At 40.5% G+C, this 14,154-nt stretch overlaps 2 protein-coding genes across 2 annotated transcripts; one reads left to right on the forward strand and one right to left on the reverse strand.

Annotated features, from left to right (window-relative positions):
* Nucleotides 1-4,875: 4,875 nt before the first annotated feature.
* LOC104442955 (5'-adenylylsulfate reductase-like 5) lies at nt 4,876-10,051 on the reverse strand. Its single transcript, XM_010056328.3, has 4 exons — nt 9,478-10,051; nt 6,589-6,770; nt 5,745-5,869; nt 4,876-5,602 (listed from the first exon to the last, which is right to left on the reverse strand). The coding sequence occupies exons 1-4, from the start codon at nt 9,658-9,660 to the stop codon at nt 5,178-5,180; spliced, it is 915 nt and encodes a 304-aa protein (XP_010054630.1). The 5' UTR covers nt 9,661-10,051; the 3' UTR covers nt 4,876-5,177.
* Nucleotides 10,052-10,856: 805 nt separating this feature from the next.
* On the forward strand, nt 10,857-14,013 carry LOC104442972 (eukaryotic translation initiation factor NCBP). The gene is made up of 6 exons (XM_010056347.3): nt 10,857-11,179; nt 12,000-12,095; nt 12,201-12,305; nt 12,443-12,520; nt 13,419-13,538; nt 13,614-14,013. Exons 1-6 carry the CDS (start codon nt 11,018-11,020, stop codon nt 13,743-13,745), a joined length of 693 nt encoding a protein of 230 aa, XP_010054649.2. The 5' UTR covers nt 10,857-11,017; the 3' UTR covers nt 13,746-14,013.
* Nucleotides 14,014-14,154: the final 141 nt, after the last annotated feature.

Genomic DNA, 14,154 nt, shown 5'->3' on the forward strand with positions numbered 1-14,154 from the left:
CAAAACTAGAGCATCATTCACGCGGCATCCACAGAGCTGTTATGCATTAGTTTAATTCTGCAACCTCTTGCGGATATATGTTTGTTTATTAATTTTTTGTTGCTCCTGATTCTTTTTAGTTGGATTTATAAGTTGCGTAATAGTTGTTCTCCATTTTTAAACAACATGGAATGCAGCAAGGCTATAAATAATGGATGTTTTCGGTTTATGGTTGAACTTCCTCGTGTGTTTCTACTTTTTGAAGTTACAATTGCAAGTTTACATCATCAATTCTCCATTCAATAAAACCCCATGATTCTGCCCAACATCCAATGTAATCTTCCATACACAAGATTGGACACAAAAATTAAGTCTTTTTTTTTTTTAAATTTAAAAAAGCCCCACAAGTCAATGCGAGGCTGATTAGCATGGTCTTAATCTTCGCTTGTTAAAGGAAATTTGCCACTTTTACCACTTCGTGGTTTTTGAAGTGTGGTCCTCAGAGAATGCCGCGATTATATGCTAACTCTAATGTTTGTAACATTAGGCCTATCATCATTCTTGAGTAACGTGAACAAAACAATAATACATATTAGTATATCACAAATGGCGAAATCATTGCTGATATCTGATAGTGATCTTCTAAGTTCCAAGTCAACATCAATTACTCCATTAGTATATCTTGCTGCAACTCATGATCAGATCAATCAAGCACGACCAAGAATCCATGAAGTCAAGCAGCAAAGCACAAGAAAATTTGAAAATTGACATGCAACTACTCAGCAACCAATTACACAAATTGAACGGGGAAAGGAATGCCCTTTTCCGATTATCACATCATACCAAATAGACATAACACTCGAAGTCTTCGAACAGGACCAGCTCGACAGGTTGTGGTTTGTCGGTGCCCTCCGAGCTCTACCAATCCTTTGAGTTCATTGGTTTAATGTTGTCTGTTCGCTTTATTTTTTCGTGGGTTTCGGCTGTCGCGTAGAGTTGAAAAATCGAGGGACTCTGTGTTAGGTAACTGTGATGATATGGGATGGAGGATTGTTGGATAAGTCGTAAAAAACTTAAAAACAAGTTTCGAGACTAGAGGTGGCTATTGATCTGCCACCACAAGTCCGAAAGTCTCAAAGTCAATATGCAGACTCCCAGAACTGCCCGCAAATTAGAACCATTTTTTTTTTTTTGGTAAATTTTTTTTCACAAGATTAGTCCTCCTATATGTTTTTTTTTTGGTCAAAATCCTTATCCATGATTAAAAAAATCACAATTCAAGGAAAGTTCCATCCTGTGATATTGTTCCTATGGCGGTTCCATTCCCGAAATGATCAGCGTTTCTTTTATTAAAAAAATAAAGAAAGAACAGAAATAGGCAAAAGACGATAGCATAAAAGAAATAGTAGTATTAATAAGAACAGCACGAACATGTCCGATCAAAGAAAAGAAAAGAAAGAAAAGAAAAGCAAGAGTACTAATCCTAGGAGATGAGTGAGAGGCAGCAGGACTACTAAGGGCGCGTTTGGCAACGGTTCTGTTCCAGGAAGCGATTGCGAGTAAAAGAACGTGTTTAGTAACTGTCTAAAATTTTGATTACGGAATAGAATTGCGTTTGATAACGTGTTCATTGATTTGTTCCAATTTTTTTTATTTTTAAATAATTTTTATACTTTTTTTCTTTTTCTTTTACCTTTTTACCTTTTTTCCTTTTCTTTTTCATTTTTTCTTTTCTTTTTTTCCTTTTTCTCCTATTTTTCTTCTTCTTCTTGTGGCCGGACGAGGGCGGCGACCTCACCGAGCGTCGCCGGCCCTCGCGAGGGCTGACCGTCGTCGGCCAAGCCTCACCTAAGCGGTGGCGAGGCCGGCCTTGCCATCTGGCGAGGCCGGCGTCGCCGGTGGACGGGCGGGCCTCGCGGGGCGGGCGAGGCCGCTTGGCCCACGGTCGAGCTAGGCGAGCCCGGCCGGTGGTTGGCGGGCCTCGCCTAGCCCGGCGAGCCTCGGCCTCGCTAGATCCGGCGAGGCCTTGCCTCGCCGGATTAGGCGGGCGGCGGGCGGTGGTGGGCGGCGGCGGACGGCGGCGGGCGGCGGCGGGCGACGGTCGCGGGATGACAGAAGGAAAGAAGAAGAGTTTTATTGTGTTGATTCTTTTTGATTCTCGAACGAGAATCAACTTTTTTATTCTCAAATCTATTCCAAAAACTGATGCAGGAACAAAATTTTTACCAAACGCGATTCTCGTCTTAAAGCGATGGAACAAAAAATCGGAATCAGTCACCGTTTGGCATGTTGCCAAACAGAGCCTAATCCTAAGAGACTACAGTGAGTGGGTACCAGGCACAAACCTACTGCCCAGTAACTACTAGACTACCTAGTAGTAATAGCAGCGTTACCAGCTGCATTATCAGCAGCTGGAGCAGGTGGGTAAAACAGTAAACCATATTTGTTAGGTACAAATTTGCACCTAAAATTTTGTGCATGGCTATCATTGATGAGGGCAACTCGGCAGACACCTCAACTTGTTCTAATCGGCCGTGGTTCTGAAAATGTGTCGGCATTATTTTCATAAATGCCTTGGCATCCTCCACGTTATGGAGAACCAAGGCACGCTGGTTTTTCACCTCCTGGACAGTATCACGTAGAGCTTTCTCAGCCTCATCATGAAGTCTTTTGTAATGCTGACTTTCTGCTTCTCTGAAAAAATAAATATAAATATATAAAAAATATTTACAAAATCCGAAAAAAGAAGAAGATAAACTCACGATATTGTTAGTTTCTGCTGATAGCGCGACCAAGTCTTTTGTGCGCTAAAAAATTCTTCGTTCTAGATACGAAGTCTTGCACCGAGTTCCATTTCGATGGGCGATAGGCTGAGAGAGAGAGAGAGAGAGAGAGAGGGGTGGAGTAGGGGTCGAGAGGGAGGCTGAGACAGAGAGAGGTGGAGTAGGTGTATATATATACTGGGAGGACATGGAGGATGTGTGTGGAGTTGAGCCGTTGGACCTTGAAGCATGAGATTAAAGAGAGGGAGCGGCTGCGGCATGTGGGTGAAAATGGATGATTTAACCGCAAGAGAGAAAGGCTGCGGCATGGGGTCACATGGGGGTCAAGCTGGATGCTTTAACCGCAAGAGAGAGCGGTGTGGCATGAGGTGAAGCTAATTATACTTTTTGAAAGTTGTAGGACTCAATTGTACTTTCATAATGAATTTTAAGATTTAATTGCACTTTTAGAAAATTTTAGCATTCAATTATACTTTCGTAACAAGTTTTAGAATTTCAAGTACACTTTTTCTTTATAATAAATAAGGAATCCATCATCCAAAATACAGATAAAAGTAAAAAAATTTGAGTATAGATACACTAATAGATGGAGAAGACTAGTCAATCTAGCATAAGAATCTACATTGGCAAAACATACGAGAGATTGTGTACCCTCATGAACCGCATTAGAGAATCTTTCTTTGTGCAAACCAAACTGAAGTGACAGTTTCTCCTCAAATGCCAGTACCATCATAGTAGCCCACTAGATTTGTGAGGTGTTATGTCCTTAAGCAAGTCCTGCAGATTAATATCTCTGAATCTGCCGATCTAGGTGGTCATGCATCGCTTCGAACACACTGATCCAATTGTTTTAGATGCAAATGTCGGTTGCTTGGCTGAGGCTGCATAAGAGTGATAAGGACTAGATAAGGACTAGAAAGGCCTCTGGAATGAAAAAGGGCAATGAAACCAACAAGATCAAAGTGAGAGTCAACTGCCCATGTTTGGTGTCTACTTTAGACCCTTTCTTCACGAGGTCTGGTTTAATGCTAAAAATATGATTAAAAAGAATGTTTAAATGTATTTGTAATCTTTTTTGAATTTCATTTTCGGCTAAGAAAAAAATTAGGAGCAAAATAGGAGTAGGAGCGGGAGTAGGAGAATGAAAAGTCGAATCGGCTTGCACTAGCTCTCCTCTTTCTAGGATTTTGATCGTAGCGGTCCTCGTTGTTGTTGGGTGTTGGGGCCACCTCCACAGCTATCTCGCTCCAGCTGCTGCCGCTCTCAAAAATAGGTGTGCAGCATCATGCTGAAGGACAAAGCACCAGGACCTAGTTCCGCTAGATTTGGTTGGCAATTTCATTTAGGGCTTGTTGGGCCTCCTCGAACAGTTAGGGTAAAGCTAGCGCTCCACTTCTCTGAAACAGTAAAAATAAAAACATATAAAAGACTCATGCAAAGGATGCAGCATTTTATAGGCAATTGAGAAGGGAGAGGTGATGGAGGAAGACATAAGATATATATATAAGTGGAAGGGAAGGGAAAGATGTTTGTGTAAAAAGATCGTTAGACAATACTCTCCATTTCCATCGAAGCATTGGGCCACGCTATCTTCATTGAAGCCTCACTCTACTTTCGCTTGCATCTGAAAGTCAAGTGAGAGAGTGATTCTGACTTGTGAAGTGTGAAGGATTAAGGGGAAGATAGAAGAGATGTGTATATATATAAAGTGAAAGGAAAGGGGAAATGTGTGTGTAAAGGGGTGGTTGGATAATGCTATCTTGGTTGGATAATGCTACCTCCATTGAAAGCTCACTCCCTTCTCACCTGCAGCTTGAGAGTCGAGAAAGAGAGTGACCAAGGCGTGAGCAAGCACAGGCGAGCATGACTCGTGTGCGGGGCCCAACATATAATTGTGAAGGATTAGGGAAATTTGTAGATTCGTAAAAAAATTTAAAAATAAAAAATCCACCTTCCACCCATGTTGTCTTATAAAAGAAAGCAGGTCCCTTCAAAGTGCAAGCCTTGGAGCATTAGAGTTCAAGCTTAAATTCAGCTGACCCAATTGAGTTGCTTCATACAGAAAGCGAAATTTTGGATCCAAACTCAAGGAAGTAGGGTAGAGACGGAGAGATATGCAGCACTTCAAGTACATCGTAGGATTCGAAAAAATAAAATATGCACAAAAGTCAAAGCTGCTCTCAGATATACAATGCTCGGTTGGTTCCTCCAAAAAAAAAAAATAAAGGGCAAAACAAGGAAAACAGCTTTCAGCTATTTGGAGTATTCTAACAGTAAAATCTCCACCCCACTTACTAATATTACAGCAAAAGAGTGAGAGTGAAACGACCTGTCGTGAAGCATCTAAGTAGTTTGTAGCATTCTAGTTAGATTTCTCGTCCACCCTCGGGCATATGGAGGCATGAATTCAGTCTTTTAAGATGATGATGATCTAGCTGATGAGGATTCGCCCAACGAGACAGAAGCCAGCGAAGAAGCCCAAACCCGGGCACTCTTTGCCCTTGCGTGAAAGCTCCTGCCTTTACAAAGTCTCACCTTTGTCCAAATCCTCCTCACGTCAATAGCATAAACCACACGCCCCAATAACTGAGTTGCCTCGCCAAATATTTCCAAGTTTAGATGAGGAACATACGAGACACAGAAAGCTCTCAAACAAGAGACAACTTTAGGGAATATGGCCATGAGTAGTCTCAAACAGGAAAACAACAGCGAGAGAGCCAGATATGGTTCCCTTTTTAGACTCTTCATCGACAGCACATCCTTGAACTGTGTCCTGGAATTTTCACGAGTCTGAAGACGCGATGGCTGCTCTACCATGACGTGCTGCACAGGATGAAGGCCTGTGTTGCAGACAGAAGAAAAATGAGCCATCCAAAATGTCACAAACTGAGTTTATTTGGTGCCAAAATTGGCTGCATCAATTAAAAGCTATTGGGCCAATAGCGCTCTATTAATATGGGGCAATTCTATCTAATCATTTACCTGTGTTTGTCTCGTAAAATTCCACAAGAAAGTCGAGAGTTTTTGGACCATGGTATTGCAACCTTGAAGTCTGATTCAGCAATAATATAGATGGCAAACTATGGATCCCATATCTTGAAAATACACTGTAAAACCAGCTCAGGGATAAGCACAACAGTAACTCAGATAAAAAGCAATACAAAATCCCTAATCCCGGAAGGACGGATAAAAAAGAACCATTGACCTTTCTTATTATTAACCATGTATCTTTTGATGATACAAGATTGCAACTACCATTTAACAGTTTAATAGAGGAATCCGCTTTCACGAATAACGACAAGTATTTGATGTAGTAATAGTATACCAAAAAATTCACAAGACGTAGTTAGTTGAGGATGCATATAGTTGTACCATTATGATTTTAATGAAATCATTTGTCTTCCTTCCAAATATCCCTTTTATTAACCCACCTTTCATATCCTCAATAATGGCTATGTCCGAACTTCTTGCCATTACTTTATTTCATGTCTAAATGGTTTTGAAAGCAGTCTAGTCCGTGGGGTTGTCCCTTTTTGAATACTCAAGAAGTTTCTGACAAATCCCCTTGGAGTAGCTACATCTTTCAAGTTTTATCAAATGCACATTCTACGATATTCCACCACCAAGAAAAGGTAGAACAAAGCTGTAAGCCTCATCTGTAATAACTGTAGTGCAAATAACAATTGACAAAGTAAAAAGAAAGAGGTTTCCATTGTGTGGCTTCAACTATATAATACCTACAACAATCATGTTCAAGTGAGCCTGGCCAAACAAGATAAAACACCGTTTCCACAGCATAACTAGTAAAGATAGTATCAGCACAAACCTTGGCATAGCTAAGGATTGCTCAACTGCCAAATGATCTATTTGAGGGAACATAGAGCTTAGGGCTTCGTATATAGGCCGTATAGACTGGGAAAACGGGCACCATGAAGCATAGAAAAGTACAGCAGTATATCCACTGTGATGTTTGGACATCAGAAATCTATCAAGGAAGTTCCCATTCCCCTAAACACAGTTAAATAAGAGTTTATGTATTAGTAGAACTTCAGTCTTGGGACACAGTATTCTTTTGAATCTATGGAAAGAAATAATTGGGGCAAACAGCATCCTGCCAAATTCATGCAAGAGAAACTCAAGGAAGAGGAAATAGGGGTTATTGAATATTCAATGCTGTGGAAAAGATAAGATTACAAAAGTAGGAGGACATGAGACCAAGAACAGTCTAAAAGTTAGAAATGCAAAAGAGGGTGACCAAACAACCTTTATTTTCACTTTAGAAGAAGAAGAAAATGAAGAAGCTTCATTTTTCAAATAATAAGATGCTACAATCTACTATGGGCTGAATCATGAGAGAGAGACAGGGAGTCATCTAAAGCCTTCTGAGTATGCAAAGTCCTCCACAAATACTGACCCACGCTTATAGCAGTAAATGAGTAAATGGACAAACACGAATGAATACATATGATGCCATACTTCTAATGATTAAAAAATCAACAAGAATATTCACAAACAATAGAATATACCCACCTTATGTCAAATGCATCATAAAATACTCATATTTCAGTGAGCATAACAATCAATGTAATCAAACATGATTGAAAATCCATTTGCTAATGCATTTGAGTTTCTTTCTATAAACTAAATAGACAAGATATCTGACACCTTTGAATAAAGAGTCTGAGAAGGAATGTTAAAAAATCTCAAGCAATTTGCTTAATGATTGATCCCAAGAAACTACCTCCGAAAACAATATTTAGGCATAAAACAAGAGGAATACTATTTTAGACACGTCTTGGTATGGGACTATCTTGACAACAAAGTCAAACCAGATTATTGAGCAAGACATATCAAGGTCATACCAACCTTGTGCCAGAAGAAAGATACGATTTCAATTTTATCTTATTGTCCAACTAATCGATGTAAATAAGATTCCATCTGAAACACATGTAAAAAATTTCGTGTTCTCCTCCACTCAACTCACATGAACTTTTTGATGGGGGAACTAGAAGATTAATGGCAAGAATTACACTGCAGAAATTCATGAATGACAGAAAATCTGCGGAATTAACATGTCTGTCACAAAGCTAAAACAATAATCTTGTCCAGAGGATAGGAAGACAGGCTCCGATGAACTAAAACTATCCTATTTCACTGAAACAACATGGATTCTCAAGCAGATATTCTGATCTGTCAAAGTTTGTGCTAGCTTCTTCCCGCTCCTCCTAGGTAATCACTCTTATATTTTTTTATAACTAGGATTGAGGCACCCACCTTAGGACCTTAGGTAGGCAAACCCCTGAAATCGTTTGTACTCAGTGGTGTGGGAATCAAACTTGTACGGCGTGCCAAATTCACACATATAAGTATGCCCTTAACCACTTAGTTGATCCTATGGGGTATATCTACTATCTTATATCACCACACCCAGTGAAGTCCAGCAAGTGTAATAACTATACATATCTCTCTTTGAGCATGTGTGCGTGCATTTTTGTCATTGATCAGCTGCGAGACAGCATTGAAACAAACTATTAGGATGAAAGAAAATTACTTCGCAAGGCAAAGACACACATTCCCTGACTTGAAAGGCCAATGATTTCTCCAAAAGGCGGCTTTGAATTTTAAATATTTCACAGAATCGAACTCTTCATAATACGGTCCTTTCTAATACTAACATGACCGCTCACCATTTATTTAGCATGAACTTAATCAGATCTTTTAGGCACACAGCCCATTTCAGCTGTTCTCTCCTTTTTCCTCACCATCTGTTGCCCACGCTGTGTAGAATTCACCAATTATACATCAGATGTCTTCAAGTACAGGAGCAACTAAATGTAGCATGAAATCTACTAGACAATTAAGAATGATTCTTCCTTTTACTCTTATTTCCTTGGGGAGCTAAGAAAATTATGGACACATTCTAACGTTAGGAAACATCGGTAAAGTTGAAACAGTACCGCATCAGAATTAAAGAAACTGAAGGTACATGAACATTTAAGATAATACTGACATAGAATCTTCTATCATAGTCATTTGATATGCATGTGTCTGATTGCTAGGATATGATTTCTACCCTAAAATCACTTACCAATAAGACAGTGGAGACCCTATATAAACAAGCAAGGGCCCCAGAGGTCTACATGCGGCAAAAGTCCTTCCCGTACATCTAATTATCACTCTTTAGTCTCTGAAGAACTGATGTGGAAAATAATAAAATTTAACTACCAAACCATTTAAAATGTCCCGATAGATGCCTTCTTCCAAGTCATATCACAAGTGCAAAGAACTGACCTCTTTGCAAAGAAACAATATCAAGATCCTTATTTTCAAACGCTCTTTCATCAAGTAGAACTAAATCCGACAACCTTAGGCTGGGGGGAAAAAGAAACACTGAAGCAAAAGTCAAGGCCCAAGAGCCACATCCCAAATGACAGGTTCCACCATAGATTTCTTTCAATTCTCAAATACAATTAAGTTGATCCTAGAAGACCTCCCCTTTTGCCGAACAATTACATACCACCGAACACCACCAAAGGGAAAGTCAACGCGTTCATTCACAATCCCAAAATCAGCACAAATCTAAGGCCTCCAGAACGACAAATCACCAACCCAGATCAAACATCCCATCCAAACCAATCCTCGCAACAATCCCAACCCACCTATGGGCCAAAAAGGAGAGCAACACAGAGGGCGACAATCGAGCAAAATGACGCACCTGGAGAGGCGGAGAAGGCGAGATCGAGCCGGAGCACTGCGATCGCAAGCCGATCAGGAAAGCAGGAGGCTCCCTCGGGCAAGCGGTGGCCGATTCCGGCGACACGAGACGCGCCGCCAGGGGGGACGACAGCAGGCCGATGCACACGAGGAGGACCGGAACCGCCACGGACGGAGGGGCCATTTCCAACACAAAACGGCCGACGATACTACAGCAACAATGACAACAACGGGAAGGCGGCGGAAACCGAAACCACCAGGAACCGACGGAGGAGGGGAAAGAAGGAGATAATAAAATAAAATTAAAAAAAAAAAAGGAAAAAGAGGAGGTGGGGATTTCGCAAGCCCACAAGACGGGCGGCACGGTTTATCTTCGTCTCCCAGAAATGGAACGTAATCCGATCACGTCCGATGCTTCCCTCTTCCTCTTCTTCTTCTTCTTCGATTCCGCGTGCGGTTGCGAGCTCGTCAACAATGTCGCTTTCTCTCTCTCTCTCTCTCCTCTCTCTCCTCTTTCTCTCTCTAGCTGTTGGGTGATTATCTAATGATTTTCTTTTTTCTGCCCTTCTTTTTTTCTCCCGGCCTCGAGAAAAATTGGGGGGTTGCGGGGTTGGTTCCTGATTTATATTTATATTTATTTTCTTATTAAATATATACTTTGCGACTAGTCGAAATAAATTTTAGAAAATATCTTCTTCTTTTTTCCGAAGCCCAAAGCCGCCTACGTGAGTCGCGCGCCCGTGGCGAGAGATGACTTGCTGAGGGAGAGAGAAAAAAATCTCCTTCGATTAATTTCTTTGTGCTTCTTTTTAAAAAAAAATAGAAGAAGACAATTTTGACTTTACTGCCATAAATCGAAAAATAAAGCTCGGATTTCGAGAAATTATGGGGAAAAATGATATGTTAATGTATTATGAAAATATCGTCCGCTCTTTTTTGGGGTCAAAGAAGTGTCAAAATGCATCTCTCGTCAAATTTATACTTAGTGAAAAGTTCTAGTTCACTTGGTACTCTTAATAAGGAACAAAATGATAGTCTTAAATGTAATAATTTAAATTTATCACGATGATTTTTATCCAAAAAATAAAGAGATCTATTAAAATATGAATTCTTTTTTATATCTCGTTTTTAATGTCTTGACTTATTATGACATAAAAGGACGAAAGTAATTTCATCAGTTTTGAATCATGCTATGCTAATTGAGTAACATGTTCCTTGGCAAGAGAGTCAACGCCATGTGGTAGTTTTGGACCCTGTAATCATTTTTTCGTTGCAAGTAAGATTAACTCACCAAATTAATAAAACAGAAATCCATACAAATATTGAAAAAAGAAAATCGTTCCTTTACCCAAAAAAGGGGAAAAAAAAATCCAAATGATCATTTTCACTTGTTCAATTAGGTCGGTAGCGTTCCACGAGCGCCAGGGTGCCACATCTGGAGAAAGGCGAGTTCAAGTCCAAGAGGATTAGTGCTGGAAAATTAGGGCTTCTTTTGGGAGGCTTCTCTCGGACAGAAATCGATACCTGCGAAGCGAGGAGGAATGGAAGTAGAAGCAGAGAAGGACTCCGAGCACAACAACAACAACGAGAACAGCAACAGCGGTTCGCAGCCGCTCGTGGAATCTGCCGATAGCTATGGCTACAGCCAGGACCAGCGCGAGCGCCATGCTCGCGAGCTCAAAGCCGGCCTCCATCCTCTCAAGGTTTCGCTCTCTCGTTCGCTCGCATCCTACTCTTTGCAATGTGTTCGCAATGTTATGCGTTGTTTGATCTGATGTGAGTTCATGTTTCAAGTTCCTTTCTTTCTGGGTTGGGAGGGGGGTTTGTTTTCTGATTGAAATCACTCTAGTGGAATGGCGTGTTGGTGAAAGTGGAGATTTTTGGGCGAGTGGGTTTGTGTTTTTTCTGATCCAGCAGTGGTTTTACCTCGAGTGCCATCGGCACGGCACGATTGGCATGGCGTGTCCCCGATTTACATTTGCCTTGAGCGTGGCGGTATCGGCTTAGTTAATTGGGTGCGTTTGAGGACGTCGTGGCTTGACCTCTTTTATATGCAAGAAGAAAATTTGGGTTTTCTCTGTCAAAGTGGTTTGAATTTATCTTGAGATAGGAAGAGGTGGATGGTGAGTAGCGAAAATGGGTGTTCCCTTTGTTTTCTTTTCTGGTTTAGTTTGTTTTGAATTACCGGTACATTGAGTTTGGTTTGTCCGTGTGTGGTTAAGTGCATTCTGGGGAATATGTGTTATTGGGGATTAGGTATTGCTTCCTTTATGGAGAATCCTCACTAGAATTGGTACTTCAGAAAGCAGAGGAAGATGTTGCGCTACTTATACTTTCCACATTTCCATTTCACCCTTCCATCAAGTGCAAGACTGTTGTCTGGTAAATTGGTAATGTTAGCATGACATTGATAATTAGGATAGTTAATTTTGATGTGAATCAAGCACATGATATTGAAATGGATGTTGCGCTTTTTATTTAGGACCAAAGCTTATCATTTGGTGTTGCTTCTTGTTGTTGCAGTACAAGTTTGTTTTCTGGTACACTCGTCGAACTCCAGGAGTTAGGACCCAAACATCATATGAGGACAATATAAAGAAAATTGTTGAATTTAGTACGGTAAGATCATCTTGACCATCACAGGATAATTCATGTAGACTGTTGTTTTTCAAGATGAAGTCATGGCAGACTAAACAAATGTTCTAGAATATTTTCTGTGTGTAGGTTGAAGGTTTTTGGGTCTGCTATTGCCACTTGGCTCGCCCTTCTGCTCTGCCAAGCCCAACAGATCTGCATCTTTTTAAGGATGGAATCCGTCCTCTATGGGAGGTGACGCTTTTGTTCTGCAGTTCGTGATGATGACGATGTTGATTCTTCATTTAGTTATCTCTTTTATGCTTTTAGCCACTTTTTATCGGTCATACGTGGCTGAATGATGCATAACCTTGAAAAGATCAAACTTCCAGGACTCAGCCAATTGCAACGGTGGAAAGTGGATAATACGGTTTAAAAAGGTGGTGTCTGGCCGCTTCTGGGAGGATTTGGTAAGAAATAACAAATTCAAGAATCTTATTCTTTGCCCACACTTCCCACCAATTGCTGGATTATATATCATCTATCGAGCAATGTTATTTTTCTTTTGTTTACCCCAAGCTCAGGCCTTTGCAAAAGATTTCTATGAGCTGATGATGTACTTGCAGCGTCCCATGTTAGGTTGAATTGATGTGAGTATTTCCATAGACCAAGATAGCTCATACTATATGGTCAAAGTGTGCATGCCACCCTAGCATGTATGTCTAATGTCATTCTTAAAGAGAATATTTAGTCTTTGATTTTGTCGAATTTTCTCCTGGTCTAGAAAGAAAGAAATGACTGGCGTCTTGTTGGCACACCTACCCTTATGGCAAAGCTTTAAAATGGTGAGTTTGAAAAGTTAATTTCTGAACCCTATTTTTAGAAAAAACCCATTCAAAGTGAAGGTGTAATCCCTTCATTGCATTCGGTTGTCTGAACAACACCTGAAGCATCAATTGGTTTTGAAACAGAGTCCATTGAGTCCGGACCTGTTTACAACATGTAGTTTGTGATCAAAGTAAAAAAACTGCAACTTGAGTGTTTTTCTTAAGTTATACAAAGTATATATTTGAAACAAGGTGTGTGTTCTTTAAAGGAACCTTTGCCTCATTTTCCATTTGCATGGCAATAATGATAAAACTCTGAGTCTATATAGGATGACTATATGTAAAAGTTTGGCATGCAATATGTAAGGGCATTGAGTAGGACTGCTACAGAGCAGGAGAGAAGGGAAGGTAGTCTCTTTTTCAAAGTCTTATGAGGATTGTATATAGTATTGCAAATGCTGGTCCTTTGGTGAGGGAACTGCAGTTATACGCGTGTATGCATAAATGTATGCCAATTGTTTTCTCTTGCACATGTATCCAGGTACTTGCCTTAGTTGGTGATCAACTCGACTATAGTGATGACATATGTGGTGCAGTGTTAAGCATTCGCTTTAATGAAGACATATTGAGCGTGTGGAACCGCAATGCTTCTGATAATCAGGTGTGTAAAGTTCATTACCCTTTTGTCTTGCCACAAGGTGAGCTACAATCTGCTGACTGTCTTTTGATTTTACAGGCTGTTATGGCTTTGAGGGATTCGATTAAGCGGCACTTGAAGCTTCCTCACAACTACATTATGGAGTACAAGCCTCATGATGCTTCACTACGTGACAACTCGTCATATAGAAACACCTGGTTGAGAGGTTAAAAAGATCTCAGGGTTCTCTCTTCTGAAGGTAGTCTGCAATGAGGGTCGGTATTGTCATTTAACCATGATGTATGGAAGTAGCAGTTGAATGCGCCTTCAATAATTGCAGTACTTTCTGTTTGAATTTTGAAGATGCAAATTGCATTCCGAATTGAAGTTATTGGTAACTCTTCTAAATGGTTTACAAGCTTTACTGTGGGATATGGTCCGAGTCTTCTCGCTTGACTAGCCTCAATCAAGTTATACTGTGAACGACTATCCTCTTGTTTGACTAGTCCTCTCGTTTGAGTTCCTGCCATCTTTGCTTACCTAGTTGATATCGATGGGTGATGAAAGAATTGCTCCATCTATAAGAGGAACTTCAGCCATGTTCGTTTTATGCCTATCACGATAATTTAGCGCGTGGCCA

This window comes from Eucalyptus grandis, chromosome 1, assembly GCF_016545825.1.
Source record: "Eucalyptus grandis isolate ANBG69807.140 chromosome 1, ASM1654582v1, whole genome shotgun sequence".
Classification (NCBI taxonomy): domain Eukaryota; kingdom Viridiplantae; phylum Streptophyta; class Magnoliopsida; order Myrtales; family Myrtaceae; genus Eucalyptus; species Eucalyptus grandis.

Coding starts and splice junctions, on each gene's coding strand:
- LOC104442955 (XM_010056328.3), bottom strand. CDS start 9,660: ATGGCCCCTCCGTCCGTGGCGGTTCCGGTCCTCCTCGTGTGCATCGGC. Junction 6,771..9,477: donor CGCCTTCTCCGCCTCTCCAG/GTGCGTCATTTT, acceptor AACTGTGTTTAG/GGGAATGGGAACTTCCTTGA. Junction 5,870..6,588: donor CAATCCTTAGCTATGCCAAG/GTTTGTGCTGAT, acceptor CTGGTTTTACAG/TGTATTTTCAAGATATGGGA.
- LOC104442972 (XM_010056347.3), top strand. CDS start 11,018: ATGGAAGTAGAAGCAGAGAAGGACTCCGAGCACAACAACAACAACGAG. Junction 11,180..11,999: donor CCGGCCTCCATCCTCTCAAG/GTTTCGCTCTCT, acceptor TTGTTGTTGCAG/TACAAGTTTGTTTTCTGGTA. Junction 12,096..12,200: donor AAATTGTTGAATTTAGTACG/GTAAGATCATCT, acceptor TTCTGTGTGTAG/GTTGAAGGTTTTTGGGTCTG.